Source organism: Salminus brasiliensis, chromosome 10 (genome assembly GCF_030463535.1).
Source record: "Salminus brasiliensis chromosome 10, fSalBra1.hap2, whole genome shotgun sequence".
Lineage (NCBI taxonomy): Eukaryota > Metazoa > Chordata > Actinopteri > Characiformes > Bryconidae > Salminus > Salminus brasiliensis.
The window spans coordinates 40,358,390-40,378,345 of NC_132887.1; the positions used below are offsets into that span (position 1 = coordinate 40,358,390).

A 19,956-nucleotide genomic window follows, 5' to 3' on the forward strand; every position below is an offset into this window, starting at 1 on the left:
GCATTTCACACCCAATTAGTAACATAGGTTGAGAAGGAGGGAGGAGAACACTGGGAGGGAGGAGAGAGAACTCCCGTTGGCCTGTATTGTCCAGTTCGGACACTGACCGCACATAAACCACCGATTACAGCCCTCTATTAAAGCACCAAGCATTTATTTGTTGTGGTCAGCGGTTTGTGGGCTAGATTATCCGGGCTCAGATACACATACAGAGCTCATTTGATGACACCGGCATTTCTTTCTGAGATCCAGCATTTCTCCTTTAAAATGATCATAAAGACGTTGGAGAAAATTCAAATGATCAAATGTAATCGCTGACCCCGATGCAGCCGATCAGCCGAGACATTCCACTGAGAGAGCGTTTACAGCCCAACGAAACAGTGTTGGGCTACGTCTCAGATAAAGACGTGGGACAAGGGAGCAAGGACACTAGACAGGGTGCGCGGACGATACGTCCAGACGACGAGAAACACAAAGCTGTGCAGGAAATGCTATGGTAACGCTGCTAAGAAACACTGGACTTGGACTGAAGGAAACAAAAACAGGGAAAAACTAAAATCACAAAATAAATAAAAATAAATAAACACACACACACACACACATAATTAGTAACATTTTTAGAAAAATTACCAAAAAAATATATATATATAAAAAGACACCCTACATTGAAATAAATAAACAAATAAACAAATAAATGAATAACTAAAATTAATAAAATTAATAAAATAAATAAGTGAAAAAAAATGATTTATAAATAAATAAATAAAATTAAAAAATCTATTTTATCTATAAATAAAAATTTTACCGCAGCTGAGAAGTGCATTCAGGTGACGCTGGATCACTTCACTAAAATTAGCTTTTTCTTTTTTTTTTTTATTTTACTGCTTTTAAAACTAGCACAAATTCTATTCCTCTGCAATGCTGATCCAAGCGGTTTCAGCTCTTAATTTCTACAATTTTCGACAAAGTTGATGTCCCCCCCATCCACAGATCTGTACATAAGATATCAGCAAATAATATAACTCATATCGGTGCATCCTCAGAATCATAACCCCCCTCATATAGAGCACACTTGGTTCGAGTCTGCATTCACTGCTGAAGAGTCTTCAAAACTTTACAGCATTTCACACACCTGCTTCCGCTTCCTAAAACAAACAAACGGACAAATAAATAAACAAACAAACAAACACGCCGAACAGCTTCAGTGGAAAAGCGGCGTCATCGCCCGAATCTCCAGAGTGCACATTTTCCCCTCCCTAAATAAAAGATTAGCCTCACAATTATCATGATGACTCTGAAAGAAAACACCAGCCTAATCACGCCCCACGCCAAATAATGCCCTTTCACAGATGCGCAGGAAAGACGGCGTTTTCTGCAAATTCCAACATTTTCTAAGACATTATGGGTTTTGTTCTACGCCTCCTTTTCGACCCAGCCCCGACAAATTGCGGTACGCACTTTTCCATGGATGTGTTTATAAAATGGACTTAATAGCTACACTTACCCTACAAATTGCCCATATGTTTCAAAAGAGATTCATATGGCTATTTACCGAGATGTGATCATAATTATGATGCAGGAAAATTGCCACCGTATAATTGTGCATCAACCTCTTAAACATCTCTCAAAACACAACACACACACACACACACACACACTAATGGAAAATGCTACTGAAATCTTTCAGCCAAAACATGACAACTCTTGCGCTTGTGCCCAAAATGAGCCGACGACTCTCCGAACCGCTCAGCTCCGTCTAAGAGGAACTTCAAATGGAATGAAAGGAATGAAAACACACAGAAAATCTAATTGTGTTCAAAAGGTTATAGATTAAATAAATTAATTAATATGATTTATTGTTATTTAGATTTTTCTTTTTTTTAGATAATTTTCGAAAAAGTAAAATTTGATTAAAATAACCAACCAACCCCCCGGAAAAAAACAGTTCAGCAAAGCAAGTGTGAGCATGTCTGTAAAATCAACAAATGTTCTCAAGAATGTATTTCATGTCTTATTTATTTATTATTCTATACATTTTGTTTTTTTTTTAATTTCACTGACCTCAGTAAATTCCACTGAAATTAAAGGAATGAAGAACTGATAAAATACTTTTACTGTAAAACTGAATAGAAATGATCCATTTACTTTAAAAACAAAACTACTACAGCTCGAGTCAAATCTAAGAATTGATCTGAAACAGAATTCACAATTTACTTAATTTAAGATTAAATAAAAAAAGTTACAAGAAAAAAAAGTTAGAAATTTTCCTTTAATTTTAAACATAATAATTACGAATAAAATAAAACAAATAATTATCAGTTTGTTTAAACAAAATGTGAAATTTCAGTTTTTTTACATCCAAAATAAAAGTAGGAATGTCTTTCAACAGAATAAGTACCATCTTAAAATCATTAATATATATATTTTTTTAGAAATATTTTTTTTTTCTTTTATATTATAGCAACTAAACATCAGGTCAGCAGTTCTTCACTAACGCTCTGCTGCTCCATAAAACCACTGCTTACAGTCAGAGACACATGAAAATAGAAACAGTGTTCTATAACTGTTCACGTCTGCAGACGGTCATACATAAACCTTCAGAAACGGGGAACATCAGCGTAATTTAATATTTATTAGCAGAACTGAAGAAGAATAAAACTATAGAATATTTTAGTGCAGCAGTTCTGCTCAATAGTCATTCTGACGAGTTTCTGTATTAATGCTTTTATTTCCATTTTATTTACTGTAATATCAGTGTCTAGTAAACTCTTACTGTGCAGAAATTTATTCTATATATGTATATATATATATATATATATATATATATATATATATATATATATATATATATATATATATTGCAATTTATTTTTTAATTAATAAAATTTAAGAGGTAACTGAGAAATCTGACAAAAACCCCACAACTCCGCTACCCCAATGCTGGCTGAACCGGACGGCCTCTACACTGGAGCCCCTTTCAGAGCCTTGGCGCTAAAGAGAGAGAGCGAGAGAGCGAGAGCGAGCGAGAGGGCCTTGCAAAAATAAAGATTAAAAAAATGCCTATACATTCACGAGGCGTGAAGTAGCAACATTTCCCATTAGGATTGAAAAACTTTCCCCTCCTCTCGCGGGACACTTCAGCTGGAGTGGCTGCGGTGCGAGGGCTGGGCGCGCAACAGCGGCGTTGGGTCAGAGCCGGGCCCAGCGGAGCTGCCAAGCCGCCATTGTCCCGAGAGACGTTAATTGGTTCTAATCCGGCGCTAGGAGCTGTTTTGGTAGCCTGACCTCGCGCCCTGAAGGACACCTTGGTGTGAAATACTAAAAGGGCCCATTCAAGTGGCGGAGAAAAGAGGAACAGAGCATTCCAACACATTCCCCCGTTCCTGCTCTCAAAGAGGGGGACAGGGTGCTGAGGAGAGAGCGCGAGAGAGGGAGAGAGGGAGAGAGGGAGGGAGGGAGGGAGGGAGGTACGAAGGGGAAGTGTTTTGGGAGGGTGGGGGCTTAGAAGAGATTTTCGCCCCTGGTTGCATCGCAAACGCCCCCGAATTGATGACACAATGGCATGGTGGTAACAGTGACAGTGGCCTGCTTGCATTCACTGCAGTCTTCTTTCCCTTCTTTTCTTGCTGCTTTCCCTCCACGCTTTCGCACGCTCGCGCTAATTGCCCTCGGCTGAGGGGGGAAATAAATAAATAAATAAATAAATAAAAAGAGGATGCACACGGAAGTGTCGCCTAAACAGGCGTGTGTAGATGATGCAGTCCAACATAATAGACTGCAATAGACTGTTACTGAGTGCGCGCACACACACACACACACACACACACACACACACACACTGCATCACAATTCCTTACATACCACATTCCTTCATATAAGGAAAACAACAACAACAACAACACCACAGCAGTCAAAGCATCCCGAACCACAGCTAAGGGAGCTAAGAGAACACCTCACACATTCTGAGGTTTCGGCCGAAGGTCGAGGAGGTGTGTATCGGCCGGCTCGGGGTCGGATGAATCAGGAAGAAAAGACACAGGAAGAAAAAGACACAAACATAAAAACACTCCTTTTTTTAATCTCGGAAAAGGCCAAACTGAAGGCCAGAGCTATTTCCAGCCTCCAGCTCGTCATCCCACTTTCAGCTTCCTTGTATTTTTTCTATGCAAAATAACAAAGATAGTAAACAACAACAACAACAACAACAACAACAGATCATTAAGAAGGAAGAGAACCAGGACGGGGACCAGGACTTTGTTGCGTAACACGCGGCACAATTATACGCCTGCCGTTCGGATGCAGGCGAGCGGTGGCAGCCTTGCTGATCTGCTGTACGAAGCAGAGGCTACAGGAGAACGTCTCGCTTGCAGCTACTTTCCAATGTTACTACACTGCTTTTATGTAAACATCGGAACGGGACCACCCTAACCTTAAGCAGGAACATCACATTAGAAAACACACACACACACACACACACACACACACACACACACACACACACACACACACACACACACACACCCCTCGCTCTGTTAGCCCGGTGCAGTAAACTGGGCCTGGTGACTAAGGTCAAGGTAAAACTCAGAATTTTACCCGATTTTCTACCAAATTTGGAAGGTCAATTCATGTGACCCCCCCCCCGATTCACTAGCAATGCCCTAGCACTCAGAAGATGAAGACTAGCACATGTAAAGTCAGCCTCCACCCATTTTCCAGCTCCTGCCGCTGATGCAACATTGCTAGGTAGCCAATGAGCTCGGAGTAACGCTTGTCTACCTAGTTCCGATACAGCAGCTAACAGACATCTGTGCTGACCATCGTCACACTAGGAGTGATGATGTAGGGAGGAAGTGCCTTCACTCCACCCCTTCCTGAGAGAGCCAGGCCGGTTGTGCTCTCTCTGACTCCGGCTGCTGATGACAAGAACGTGTTCACATTTCAGCTGATGTGAGACACTGACCATGTGATGTGTGGGTGACGTTTGTACTGAAAGGTCAGATGTGCCGAGTCGTATCTCTTCCGCTCTCAGGTGGATCAGAGGCCTAGTGTCCATAAGCTTTGTAGTGGTGAAGAGAGTGTCTAACACCAGGCGTGGGCTAGTGGAGGGGTATACGACCCCCCAGCATTGAGCTGTGGAGCAGTGGAGGAACTGTGTTCTCTGGAATGATAGTGGTGGTGCTCCATCCAGTACTTCTTGATGAGGGATGAGGTGGGGGTGGTGATCACCCAACATCCTGATCTCACTAATGTCTTTTTGCTGCGTGCAATCAAATCCTCACAGCAATGCTCCTCCTCCAAAATGTGGTAGAAAGTCTCTACTGACTTTCTAGAAACTCTTTAAAAGCCTTGATCTCAAAAGAAACAAGGAACGAGCAGGTGTCCCAATACTTTTGTCACTATAGTTTATGACCGTACCAAAGCTAGTTGTATTAAATCAGCAAAATTAGCTCCGATATTTGGACCCCATAGTTCAACCTTTACCTTTGGTTGAACTCAAAGACACTAGGAACCAAAACTTTCCTCAATTTTCCCACAAAACGTTGGCCGCAGTCCTGCGAGTCGACAGTTCTGGCGCTGAACATAATGCTTTAAAGCTCACATCAGCTCAAAAGCATCAGCTCGGATAACGGCGGCATTTTCCGAAGTGAAGAAAAGGGCCATTATGAAGACGGACATTTACATCTCAGCTTCAAAAATGACACCGCGAGAGCTCAGCAAAGGCCTGCTCATCATGAACCGGGAGGCCAACTAAAGGGAACGTGAACAGAATGAACATCGGCGGAAGCGTGTTAACTGAATTATCCGGCTATTCTTCCCCACAGCGAGCGGCGTTCGGCCCTCAATGCACAGCGCACAAATAATAAATAATTTCATGCTTTCGACTAAACACACATTAACACGTTTCCGCCAAAATAAATCAATGATTATATTTTTTTCCCCCAGTTGCATAATTGCAGCAGCTTCCGCGCTAAGAGACGTAATTGTGCCTCGATTCAAATCGTATTTAGAAGCTCCGAACATTATGTGTGAAAATCGCGAAATGAGACTCGCGATTAACAAAAAAAAAAAAGAAAAAAGAAAAAAAAGAGGAACGGGAGGACGGACGTGTGAAAGCCTGTGAATTGAAACTGACGGGGGACCGCGATGGCATTCACGCGGGATTCAGTGCGAACAGACGGAATCCAATTATGGCACTGACAACAGCAGCAGCAGCACGGGGAATCTCAAGAGCCGCTCTTTGAACTGGAAGCGCAAGAATCTGCTAAAAACGCAAAGCTCTTTTTTAACCTCACCCCGTGCAAAATTCGAAACTTGGAGAGCATCAGCAGCACGGAATACGTTCAAGGCTTTTCCCAGATCTTGTGTGAGTGTGAATCCTACGTCCTGGATGAAGCCCTCAGAGCCTCCGAGAGCCGTGCTGAACTGGGAACCAGTATAAAGCCGGGCCACTGTCTCCTCACTAACGCCAGAGCAGCAGAAGGCCGTGCACAGCTCTCACAAACAAACTGTTCTGGAGCTGGAGGGGGGTTGTGTTGCACAGTTTGGGGTGGGATCAGTTTTAAAGACGTACCAATACTGTGGACTGATGATGATGATGATGATGATGGTATTGATGAGGATGGCGATACATAAACATTGCTAAACTGTAGAAACTGGGGCGAAAGCCACCTGGAGGAGCTTTACAGAGGAACAGAGCATTAGTAAAGGTTCAGAGTGCAGAACATTATGAAATAAAAAGCTATTAGGTTGGGTTTGGTATACATATACATATATATGAATATTCTTGTGTTTATGGAGTTTAATATTAATCACAACGTTTAATATAACCATCAATGTTTGATCATGGTCAAATTTCCTGTTTGTTTTTTTTTTATATTACAATATAAAATCACAGAAAAACAAATAGTCAGTCCCCTCCCCCTAATATCATGCAGCTCTACGCACTATCACTATTTATTGTAAATTCTGCAAGGGCATTTTCAATTATACTAGTGTTTTTTTCTGAGCACATAAATATTCATAAATAATACAGCCCCATTCTGCTCATTTAGAACACCAAAAAAAATCAGGAGCAGGCAAATAATAAAAGGTTTCTTCAGGGACTACTTTCTGTAGCTGCACTACACCCTGCAGCATGTATCCCTCCACCATTTTAATGATCTGATTATAAAAGCAGGTTCTAGAGCCGAACTCTTCTCAGAACTCTGGTAGAACCGTGTCTCAGGCATCAGGCAGCGTCTTCATCACCATTAGGTGAAGAACTTTCCGTGAGGAGCTTTTAGTAGAGCTTCAGATGTCTGCTTCCCTTCACCTCCACTGTAGAACCACAGCTCTGACTGGGGGAGGTTATCTAGAACACCAAACCTCCCTCTGGTAGACTAACTGTTTATGTATTTTCAATGGAATTTTATTTATAATAAGTAAAAAAAAAGTACTGACGTATTTGCCACAATGCAGTACTGAAAAAGTACAGTACGCAAAATTACGAAGTACCAGAAACGATAAAACTGAAGGAGAGCTGTCGTCCAGGGCTGACCGTATTATAGTACATCATTCAATAAAAAAACAACAACAACAACAACAACAACACTAAAATAAAAACAAAAACACACAAAAAAAACAATCCCAGTCCACACACACACACACACACACACACACACACACACACACACACACACACACACACACACACACACACACACACGTCATAATGGTAGCTGTTCATCTGTCCTAACAAAGCCCTCGAGAGTGATAACACCCCATCAAAGAGGAATGCTTTTACCCCACAGGTAGCAGAGACGACGGCAAAGTGAGGACACCCCACACACTCGCGCTGATTGGACTGTGTGTAATCAGAGGACTGTCTGTGTGAGTGTGTGCATGTTGTGTTCGCTGGACTGAAGGGTCGTCAGCTACGCCGAGGTAACTGGTTAACCCCCTCAGCCGCTCTCTGGGAAAGGCGGCAGCAAAGTGGCACCGCTACAATGGACTGAAGCGGCGGTTTGGAGGCAATCTGCACCAGAACGGCAGCGCTATTTGGCAGCGCACCACCTGGCAAACGATCGATTAACACACAGCCGGGCCTTCAGAGAAGTTTGCAAAACACATTCATTTTCTTCTTTACCTGAAAATTGAGTTTTTAGTGGTTTTTTTTTTTTTTTCATTTAACTTATAAACAAAAAAAGGAAGGTTCCTCGAGGGTTCTTTAGTGAAGGCTACAGATACACAATCGCCCAACACAACACAACACAACCCATCTGAAGGTTTAAACAGTTCCTCTGTAAAACTGTTGTCCTGTGGGTCTTACGGCTTGTTTAAAAAAATTAATTAAAAAAATAAAATAAATAAAAAGCATGCAAACGTTTGTGCATATTACATGTTTACATGCTGCTGCTGTTTACTTTTTACTGTTATTACTATACTGAATATAAACACAATGCAAAAAACAAACAAACAAAAAAGTCCAATAAATAAATAAATTAATTAATCTAAATTGTCTAAAATGTGCAGAAAATGTTTATATTTTAGCCGGTCACCTGCTTACACAAAACATCATCACTCCTTTCAACAGGGGTGCACATAAAGGTACCCCAAAGAGGCTTTATTAAAAGTTTTTGGACTTCGAACACAATAGTGAACCCCTTATTTTTTTGTATATATTTTTTTGTGTTTGTTTCACAACACACTTTAAAAACCACATATACTGTATTTTACACACGTGTGCTTGTTTTAATCCACTTAAATCCAGTTTATTATTAATCAAATGTAACAAACTGAGGGTAAATGTGGCGTATATAAAGACTAGGATGCTGTTGTTTATGTTGTTTTATTTGTTTCCAATCTGCTATAAAGAGCAAATAAAAACAAACTGTGTGTAAAAATGTGCCCCAGTCTGCCATATATACATTTACTGAAGAGTATAAGTACACAGATACAAATGAGTGTGTGCGAGTGTGTGTGCGCGCACGCATGTACTGTATAGACATATCTGCAAAAAAAACAATCTTGGATACACAGCGTATTATCAATATTGTTATCATAAATATCATTACGTCATGTTGGACCTCTGTTGAAAATGCATGTATTTATATAATAAGAATACATGTATTTTCAGCTGATATGTGTGTGTGTGTGTGTGTGTGTGTGTGTATATATATATATATATATATATATAAAATATTTTGTAATGTCATTTTTTTTTTCAATATAATGCAGCCCTTGTTTTTAGTTTTATTTATATACACACACGACATTATAGCATCACTTCATTCAGAGTATTTATTTACAGCGCAAAACTGCATGCAATCATCACTCTCTCGCTGTCTGGCGGTTTCCTGTGCGCAAAAATAATCTACAATGAGCTTCTATTATCACCAAATATCCAGCATTGATGTATAATACAGCACTGTAAATCTAAAAGACTAAACAACATCCGGTGGGTGTTTATTGACCTTATTCCTGCTCTGCTCTGCGCGGCGCTTCTCGCTCTTGCAGCTGCTGTTGGAGCGCACCAAGACGAGCTTTAAGTAAATGTAAATAAGCAGTAAGCTAATAACGCAGAGAGTCTTACTACACACCGAACAGGACCCTGTTCCTTCCGGGCTGAGGTGTGAAGCCCTGAAGAGACCAAGGAGAGGACCAACAACTTTGCACAAGGTGCTTTGGAGCAGGAACCTTGAGCGCGGGGATGGAAGACGCGGGCTGCGCGGCGGCGGTGGCGGCGGTGGCAGCGGTGGCGGCGGCGGCAGTGGCGCTGCTTTGTGCTCTGTATAATGGGCGCGTTCTCTTTTTTTCTCTCCCCTCGCCCCTCAGTCTAAGTGGTACATAATTTAGAGACTTGGATACTATTTTTGAAAGTCAACTATTCTATACTCTTCTTTCAAATCATTTCATTTTCTTTGATGGCAAGACAAAGTCCAACGCCCACCGGGGGCTTTCTCTTTCACTGTCACGACAATTGATTAATTACAAGCGGACAAAAGGATTAGAAACAGGAAACTGTAGGCAAAATAAAGCAGGCTGTGACATCTGAAAGATTTGTTTATAACCGTGTCATTATGGGTAATTGTTTCTTCACAGAAATACCATTACCGCGCTGAATGTCTTTTCATTTCATTTAAACGTCTATTCAGAGCTAAAACAAAGCGCGGAGACAGTCTGGGTTAATTGCCTTTGTTGCAAATGACATGATTAAGATAAAAAGGCCTCAGCTATCAAAAGCTAGATGAGTATTGTGCTTGCTTTGTTTGTTTGTCGCTTTCAGAGTCGCCGGTGACTGACTTAGCACGAGCGAGCAAGCAAACGAACGAATGGATCGGCTCAGCTCAGGAACCCGGAGGGAACCGCACCAGCGTACAACATGCAAACGTGTCCTGGACATTAAGGGACGTCCTTCAGCTCGTACTAATATCTCACGCCTTATTTGGACTGTGTTCAGCAGATCTGACTATGATAAAGAACCATTATAGCACACAAACGTGTGGCAAACACCCAGGGCCCTGTAATATCTACTGGCCTTTAGCAAGTGCTGCCATCTATAGGTTACGGTCGGCAGTAGGGACGCTCCCATCAGGCAATTCTGGGCTGGGTCAGTAAGACCACAACTTGCAGTGCTGTCCAGGGCGGCCAGGAGTCTCACCGGGTCAGAACTGGCTGGTTTGGCTGTCCTTAATTGTCCTTAATTGTCCTTAAAAGTTCAAAACAGGAGGCTGGGATGAAAAATTGGTGAATCTGTACCATGTCTAAAAGTTTGTGGACACCCCTTGTAATATATGCATTCAACACACATGCACTGCTTTTCCAGTCCCTGTAGAGAAGCACTGCCAATAGAATAGGACTAGGAGAAGATTGCAACTTGCAAATGACCCTATTTGCACTATGCTGTCTAATGCCAGACAGGGGCTAGAGGAGTATAAAGCCACCAGCAGTGGAAGAACTGTGCTCTCTGGAATGATGGATGGCTATCTATCCAATACGGGTAGCTGACTGAACGCAATCAAATCCTCACAGCAATGCTCCTCCAAATTCTAGCAGGAAGTCTTTTTTTCCTAGAAAGTTGCTCCAATAAAAGCAGGATAAATGTAATATCCCTAAGCTTAAGAAGCAACGAATGAGCAGGCGTCCAAATATTTTTGACAAACGATAACTTTCAAACAGGGTGCTTTGCGGTTCCGTGTTTCGAGATATGGAAGATGCAGGGTCCCTTTAAGCATAGTATCGGCACGGCTCTCGCCTACAACGACCTCAGTGGTCTCTACGAACACTGAAGCACTCAGAGACGCTGCCCAACGACCAAGGAGTGGGAGAAACCACCAGCCTTCAGGGTCTGAGGCTTTCTTACGCGACAGCAGGCGTCCAATCAGGCTTGAGGTGGCAGTTTTGGTGTCTCTCAGGTGCGTGTGGGACGCCTGGGTGTAGACCCGTGTGGCATGCTTGCATGTCCGTCATTCATCACCAGCCTGTGATTGAAGGCGCTGTCAGCAGGCACTCAGCCTTCCCTCACCGATGATGAAGAAAATGGTGCCGCTATCCAGCATGCCTACATTAGAGGGGCTATTTGAGCTGTTCTTAAGGGGGGGTCTGAGAAAAAGGGGAGGGGGGGGGTGATGATCAGGCCAGCGTGTCTCTCTCTCTCTCTCTCCCCCCCCATCTCCCTGCTTTGGCTTTCAGATTCAATTCTTCCATTAAGTCATTTCTTCCTGGTTTGCTAAGAGGCTTTTAGCCCAAGCTTTCCTGTGACACGCTACAGAAAAAAAAGAAAAACATAAAAAGCGTGCGCTACCTGGTCGTCTCGGAGAAAAGCATGTTTGAGGTGTAAATTAATGAGGGAGACGGTGAATAACGTCAATAATACACAAGGAGGAGAAAAGAGCGAGCGAGACGGGAGAATGTGGGGCGATTCTTAGCCGGGCTCTTCATTAAAAGGGTAAACAAAATTAACAAATCAAGTGCCGGAACATCACAGGACACGAATTATGCCATCCAAGAGGCGTCGACACAACAAGAGGTCTCGGTGCTCGGCCTTGTGCACGGCTAACAAAGGATCACACACACTTTTCTTATAAAGGGAAAAACACAGGGACTGTCTTTCTGATTTACAGCAAAACAAACCAAATACTATGCATGTCCAAATGTTTCTGGACACCCCTTCTTCCTCTACTTTAAGCTGCACTCATTGCGGACACGTGCAAATGCACACACACAGCTTGTAGAGAAGTACTGCCAATAGAATAGGACTCTCTGGAGCAGATACACATGAATCTATTGGCACCATGCTGCCTAATGCCTGGCGTGGGCTAGATAGAGGGGTAGAGCTCCATCTCTGGAATGATGGTGTGCCAAGTAATACTTTTTGGGATGAGTTTCTGGATGAAGTGGGGTGGTGATAATGTATATATATATTTTGTATGTATATATGTATTTTGTCCCCCCCTCCCCGTCTGGTTCTGCCAATTAACCTACCTGTTCGTAGCGCCCCCTAGGACTAGGAGGATAAAGAGATAGCACAAGCCTCCTCCAATAGATGTAAAGCTAGCCACCGCTTATTTTCTAACTGTCGCCAACGTGGCATCAATGGGCAGTCGAGAGAAAATCACCACTGCTTAACAGTGATGAGTAGAGAGAGCGCCATCTATCCATCTGCAGAGATGCATGTTTGGTAGGTATGTATGATCAAATTCCTGATTTAAAACAGCAGGGAAGCGTCTTTAAAACAGTGTCTCTCAGTGGTACGTTTGTCTACCTGTAATTAAGTCTATATAACATTAGAATAAACCCAAATAAACATAAAGTCAGTGGTCAGTGAGAGCATCTACCTGTAATTAACTCTATATAACATTAGAATAAACCCAAATAAACAAAGTCAGTGGTCAGTGAGAGCGTCTACCTGTAATTACCTCTATATAACATTAGAATAAACCCAAATAAACATAAAGTCAGTGGTCAGTGAGAGCGTCTACCTGTAATTACCTCTATATAACATTAGAATAAACCCAAATAAACATAAAGTCAGTGGTCAGTGAGAGCGTCTACCTGTAATTACCTCTATATAACATTAGAATAAACCCAAATAAACAGAAAGTCAGTGGTCAGTGAGAGCGTCTATCTGTAATTAACTCTATATAACATTAGAATAAACCCAAATAAACATAAAGTCAGAGGTCAGTGAGAGCGTCTACCTGTAATTACCTCTATATAACATTAGAATAAACCCAAATAAACATAAAGTCAGTGGTCAGTGAGAGTGTCTACCTGTAATTAACTCTATATAACATTAGAATAAACCCAAATAAACAAAGTCAGTGGTCAGTGAGTGTCTACCTGTAATTACCTCTACATAACATTAGAATAAACCCAAATAAACAGAAAGTCAGTGGTCAGTGAGAGCGTCTACCTGTAATTAACTCTATATAACATTAGAATAAACCCAAATAAACATAAAGTCAGAGGTCAGTGAGAGTGTCTACCTGTAATTAACTCTATATAACATTAGAATAAACCCAAATAAACATAAAGTCAGAGGTCAGTGAGAGTGTCTACCTGTAATTAACTCTATATAACATTAGAATAAACCCAAATAAACATAAAGTCAGAGGTCAGTGAGAGTGTCTACCTGTAATTACCTCTATATAACATTAGAATAAACCCAAATAAACATAAAGTCAGTGGTCAGTGAGAGTGTCTACCTGTAATTAACTCTATATAACATTAGAATAAACCCAAATAAACAAAGTCAGTGGTCAGTGAGTGTCTACCTGTAATTACCTCTATATAACATTAGAATAAACCCAAATAAACAGAAAGTCAGTGGTCAGTGAGAGCGTCTACCTGTAATTAACTCTATATAACATTAGAATAAACCCAAATAAACATAAAGTCAGTGGTCAGTGAGAGTGTCTACCTGTAATTAACTCTATATAGCATGAGAATAAACCCAAATAAACCAAGTCAGTGGTCAGAATGTGGTGTTGGTCAGTATAGGTATTGAACACCACAGCCCAGGCTGCTGATCTTGTCTGTGAACTCTGTATGCCTTTGTTCAGTTCCACCAGCAGCTCACCTGAGGTTCTGTAATAAAGGACTGATTAGATAAACCAGGTGCTGCACTGAAACTGGGAACACTGGCCCTCCTCCTCACGCTCACAACCCAATCACAACTGATTGATTATTTGTTCATTCCTATGTTTTTTTCACTGTCAGCGTTTGATCAGATCAACAGCATATCTGAATAAAACCTGCAGCACAAGCTTGAATCTCACTGTAACTCAACAGAAATCCATGTTTTTTCAATGGGCTCGAAAAAGAATTGCGAAACAGCTCTTTGAGCGCTGTGTATTACAGGTCTGCTTCCTCATGGGCATCTCATTGCAACGTACTGTGCTTTCCAAAAGGGCCGCCCCACAGGGTCACATGCGCGCAGATGTGCAGGGTCAGCTGACCTGAAGGTCCACGCTAAGCACAGGCCGCGCTTTCACATCCCTCTGCCGACTCCGCTGTTAGACAAGCACATTTCTAACAGCTCAGAAACAAAGCTAGTAAGGAGACTCAAAAGTAGAACCTCACAGTTAACGAGAAACAATCTGAAGAAGGTTTAAAAGGGAGTGGCTTTAAAACCATAACATACCCCACTACCTGTCTCCTATATACATACATTATGTACAGTGTATACACACAGATTTTCAGTGTGTCTACATACCGTTTGGAGGGTATTCAATCAGAGAAAGAGGACAGCACAAAGTACAGCGGGGTCCAGCGGGGTACTGCTATCCGAACACTGTACCATTCCTTTAGTGTGGACACCCAATAGCAAAGCACTGCCCGCATCGACCGCGACACTAGCCTAGCTGGAAAACACATAACCGTCCACAGTCTGCACGGGTTAGCTGAACACGCTACAGTAACACCCTAACTAATGGATCTCGATTAATTCGTTATTAATGTGCATTTGTGATGGATGCAACCTAAAGTAGCTTAGAAAGGGTGTCCACAAACATTTGGCCATATCACGTATTTAAGATTTCAACACCAGTCTCAAAAAAGTGGCATTGCAGCACTTCTGTATTTGCACAGCTGTTTTGCAGTTCCCGGTAAACTGGTTCTGGTTTGGTCTCTGCATAAACGGAAAGCTTTTCAAGCGTCTACACTCGAATTACAGTCGTTTACCTGGAGTTTTGTGCAAGTACTGACGTCAAAATTATTTGAGGGGTATTTAATGAGACCCTAAAGTGAGCAGTTCTACATACAGGTCGGCTTAAGCTCTCAATTGTTCCTGTATTTGCCCATATCATGTACAAACAGCCTATATTACACAACCAAAGACTCGAAAAACCTGCTGAAAAACTAGCCTACAGCTTGGTCTTCACCCGCTGAAGCAAAATCACGGGACAGCACCTCGGAGAAGTCAGGGCCCTTCAGGAACTCTGCTTCTCTAAATGGGAATTATGGAAATGATGAATCTGAGGACTGTTCAGACGGATTTTTCCTCTTCGAAAGCCAGAAACTTCCCAGTTCCAACTTGGTCATTAAGGCAGCCAGCATTACTCATCCCTGAGCTGGCGGCCTCACGTGATTACATCACATGGTGAAGCATCATAACACCATCTGGCCACTGTGTCCTTGGAAGGCTACTGCTAAGCCATCACAGCACAGCCTGCCATCCAACTACCCTACCACACACACCACTCTCACCGAACTGGACTAAGAAAAAAATAATAAATAATAATAATAATAATAAAAAAAAAGAGCCTCAAGATTGACTCAGAACCAAGCCAATTTGGATCAGAACAGAGCCAGGCTAAGCCAAGAGGTGCAGAGGAACCTAATTCCATGTTTGGTCACATGTACCGTCAGAGAGGTCTCCAACATCCAAAAATACATGAAGTTGCTATGAGCTATGGTCACAAGACCTGCAGGACTACACTGAAGCTCCAGACAGCAGAGCGGCCTGCCTGAAGTACGCTACGAGGACCCCATTCAGATTAAAGGCTAATGCTGGTTCTCTTACCTCATATTTTTAACTCTGTCAATCATATTTAGATGAAATCTCCACACTTATGACAACTGAATATTCAGCAGTGCAAGTAAGCGAGTTAGTTCTATTGTTAGCATAGTTAACCAGCTATGTTTATGAGGATTAAGGTAGAATTTTTTCATTTAGATAAAGGGTTCCTTTAAATTTACCATATGTTCCCCCAATGTAATTAATAATGTCTTTAATTTGATAATTTGTTCCATCAATTTTACAAATCGCTCAAATTAATAAACTGTTCCATCTGTTTAACAACCCTCTTCTTCATTTTACAATCCGTTCCCTGAATTTTACAATCCGTTCTCACTATTTAATAATTTGTTATCTGAATTTTACAACCTGTTCTCGCTATTTAATAAATCATTCCCTGAATTTTACAAATCGTTCAGATTAATAAACTGTTCCATCTGTTTAACATCCCTCTTCTCCATTTTACAATCTAGATATTTAATAAATCATTCCCTCAACTTTACAACTCATACCCTTAATTTAATAAGTCGTTCCTTCAGTTTTTAGACAATATTTTAAGCCTAGAAATAAAATGATTCTACCTTGATACCTCAGATGTTCTGTACATTTCTCTCCTCATTAAAAAACGTATATTTGTCTCTAGAGAAGAAAAATAATCATCATTATATCATTATATAAATGACAATAACAGACAAGCTGACACTTTAGCTGCCAGCTAACACTAAGCAAGGCTCCCTGGTCAGCTTGATCTGGCTGTGAGGAGTTTACACTGGGTCTTCCTTTAAACACATCACTACAAAACGTCGAAGACATCGAAGCAAATGTTGAAAAGCTGCAGTTTTAGGTCGAGTCATGATCGTCTACCTGAAAAGACGCGATTACTTCGTGCTGAGTATTTTCGTGACGGTCACCTGACAGTTCGCTAGCTAGCATGAAAGCTAGCACCAGCTAGCCAGCTAGCTATCTCCGCTACATTTAGCCATATGTAGCTATATGCGTAACGCTAATGCTAGCTAGCTACCACTTCAACTGCAATATTCTCATTGTGGAAACAATAAAACGCGAGATATGCGTATCACTGTGTTATTTCACAAAAAAGACGAAGAACGCAGCTAGTTTTTAGCTTTAACGAGGCTCGAGCTAGCTTCTTGTTCGACTTTTCCGTTCCACCTTAAAAAGCTGCGTTAGTTCCATTAGATCGCTTAAGCAGCGCCTAATGTAACGCTGCAGCATTTAAGGTGGAACTAATAATTAGATTACAGTTACAACGTAAAAGTACATTTTAACGCAATTATGAGCGGAAATCATCGATTAAAAAGATTAGGTGGCCCCAATGTTGCCTAAAAACGCACTTCTCTCAAAGTGTGGGTCTCATATGTGCTGTTTATCAGGTCGGGTGTCCAGTTTGAGGCTAATCCGTACTCACTGAGTCTGGGCTGGGACATGTAGTTTCTCTTCGCCGCCTCAGCGTGCTGCCGCGCCGCAGCCTCGGGCCCGTTCAGGTCCACCGGCCGGTTCGCCAGGAGCGTTGCCATCTTTGGGTCGGTTGCAAAATTTGTGGCCGGCAGAGAAAGGGGTTTGTTCGGCTAGCTGCCCTGTGGAAAGTGAAGTCTATCCGGCTACAGCTTCTCTCTTGCGCCGCTCAGTCATATGACCCAGTCAGGCCTGCGGGAGCGCGCACGATGGGAAGTGAAGCTGCGTGCGCGCTCTCGATGTGACACAAAACTAATAGCTACCTAAAGTGTAAAAGACATTCAAGTTCATCCAACTTTTCCTCTGGGATGACTTAAGAACCCATCACCTTTCACAAGATAATACATTAATATATATTAATAAATTAAAAACAGCCTCAGTAAATTATCTTGTGGCCACAAAATATTTCACTGCATCAATATATTAATTCATGGCCACTAGAAGCATCATCTGCGCCTTCTAGATATCAATTAATCAATAAATTGTGGCGGATATATTATTATAAGTCATGCTTTCAAAATATTACTTTGTGGCCCTAATGAATTATCTTGTGGCCTCAAAATATTATCTTGGATACCAGTGTATTCATTTGTGACCTTCAGTTTACAGTATGGCCACATGGACAAAGGAAAGATTGAGTTGTTTGGCCACGATGACCAGCTATATGTTTGGAATAGTAAAGGTGAGGTCTTCAACTCCAAGAACACAACTGTTAAGCATGGGGGTGGTAGCATCACGCTCTGAGGCTGTTTTGCTGCCAGTGGAATCCATCACCATAACCTTAAACCATCCGCTAGATGAAGAACTAGCAAAAAGATGTGGACTGTGCTTAAAAGTTGAGTCAGTTTAGAGAACCTTTTTTTTTTTTTTGGATGAACCATTGTTCTGAAGAGAGCTCTAAAAAAATTATCTAGAACATGGGCTGAAGTATGGTGGAAAGTCAGATTTAAAGAAGCACCAAACATGTCCTGTCTCCACATATCCAGAGAATCTAGATCTAGAATATTGTTATCTAGAACATGGATATAATTATGTTTTTAAAAAAATTGGCAGCTGCTACTTCTGTTGTTTATAGCGAGGTGTAGTACTTCTGTCCACTAGCTAGCTGTTAGCCTCGTAGCGCCAGTGCTAACTCTAAAGAAGCACCAATATTTTTTTTGGATAAACCGTTGTTATCTAGAACATGGACTTCATGTATGTTTTAAAACAGCAGATTTAGGGTTAAATTTAGACTTCAGACAGCTGCTACTGTTAGTTTTAGCGAAGTGTGCTAATTCTGTCCTCTAGCTCACACTGTGTTTTAGCCATTAGCCTTGTAGCACCAGTGCTAACATTACAGAAGCATTTTTTTTTTTTTGGATGAACCATTGTTATCTAGAACATGGACTTCATGTATGTTTTAAAACAGCAGATTTAGGGTTAAATTTAGACTTCAGGACAACTGCTACTTCTGTCCTCTAGCTCACACTGTATTTTAGCCGTTAGCCTTGTAGCACCAGTGCTAACATTACAGAAGCACCAATTGTTTTTTGGATGAACCATTGTTATCTAGAACATTGACCTAGGTATGTTTAAAAAATCAGATTTAGGGTTAAATTTAGACTTCAGGACAACTGCTACTTCTGTCCTCTAGCTCACACTGTATTTTAGCTATTAGCCTCATAGCCCCATTGCTAACATTACAGAAGCACCAATTTTGGGTTTTTTTTTGGATAAACCGTTGTTATCTAGAACATGGACTTCATGTATGTTTTAAAACAGCAGATTTAGGGTTAAATTTAGACTTCAGACAGCTGCTACTGTTAGTTTTTAGCGAAGTGTGCTAATTCTGTCCTCTAGCTCACACTGTATTTTAGCCATTAGCCTTGTAGCGCCAGTGCTAACATTACAGAAGCACTTTTTTTTTTTTGGACGAACCATTGTTATCTAGAACATGGACTTCATGTATGTTTTAAAACAGCAGATTTAGGGTTAAATTTAGACTTCAGGACAACTGCTACTTCTGTCCTCTAGCTCACACTGTATTTTAGCCGTTAGCCTTGTAGCACCAGTGCTAACATTACAGAAGCACCAATTTTGGGGTTTTTTTTGGACGAACCATTGTTATCTAGAACATGGACTTCATGTATGTTTTAAAATCAGATTTAGGGTTAAATTTAGACTTCAGGACAACTGCTATTTCTGTCCTCTAGCTCACACTGTATTTTAGCCGTTAGCCTTGTAGCACCAGTGCTAACATTACAGAAGCACCAATTTTGGGGTTTTTTTTGGACGAACCATTGTTATCTAGAACATGGACTTCATGTATGTTTTAAAACAGCAGATTTAGGGTTAAATTTAGACTTCAGGACAACTGCTACTTCTGTCCTCTAGCTCACACTGTATTTTAGCCGTTAGCCTTGTAGCACCAGTGCTAACATTACAGAAGCACCAATTTTGGGGTTTTTTTTGGACGAACCATTGTTATCTAGAACATGGACTTCATG

The 19,956-nt window shown here is 41.3% G+C and overlaps 1 protein-coding gene across 1 annotated transcript in view; it reads right to left on the minus strand.

Moving 5' to 3' along the window:
- atp6v1ba (ATPase, H+ transporting, lysosomal, V1 subunit B, member a) overlaps positions 1 to 17,664 on the minus strand; it is a 28,932-nt gene extending 11,268 nt beyond the window's left edge. The window contains exon 1 of the mRNA XM_072688908.1: positions 17,424 to 17,664. Coding sequence (XP_072545009.1) covers positions 17,424 to 17,532 — 109 coding nt within the window. The 5' untranslated portion in view covers positions 17,533 to 17,664. The remainder of the gene's footprint in view (positions 1 to 17,423) is intronic.
- Positions 17,665 to 19,956: the final 2,292 nt, after the last annotated feature.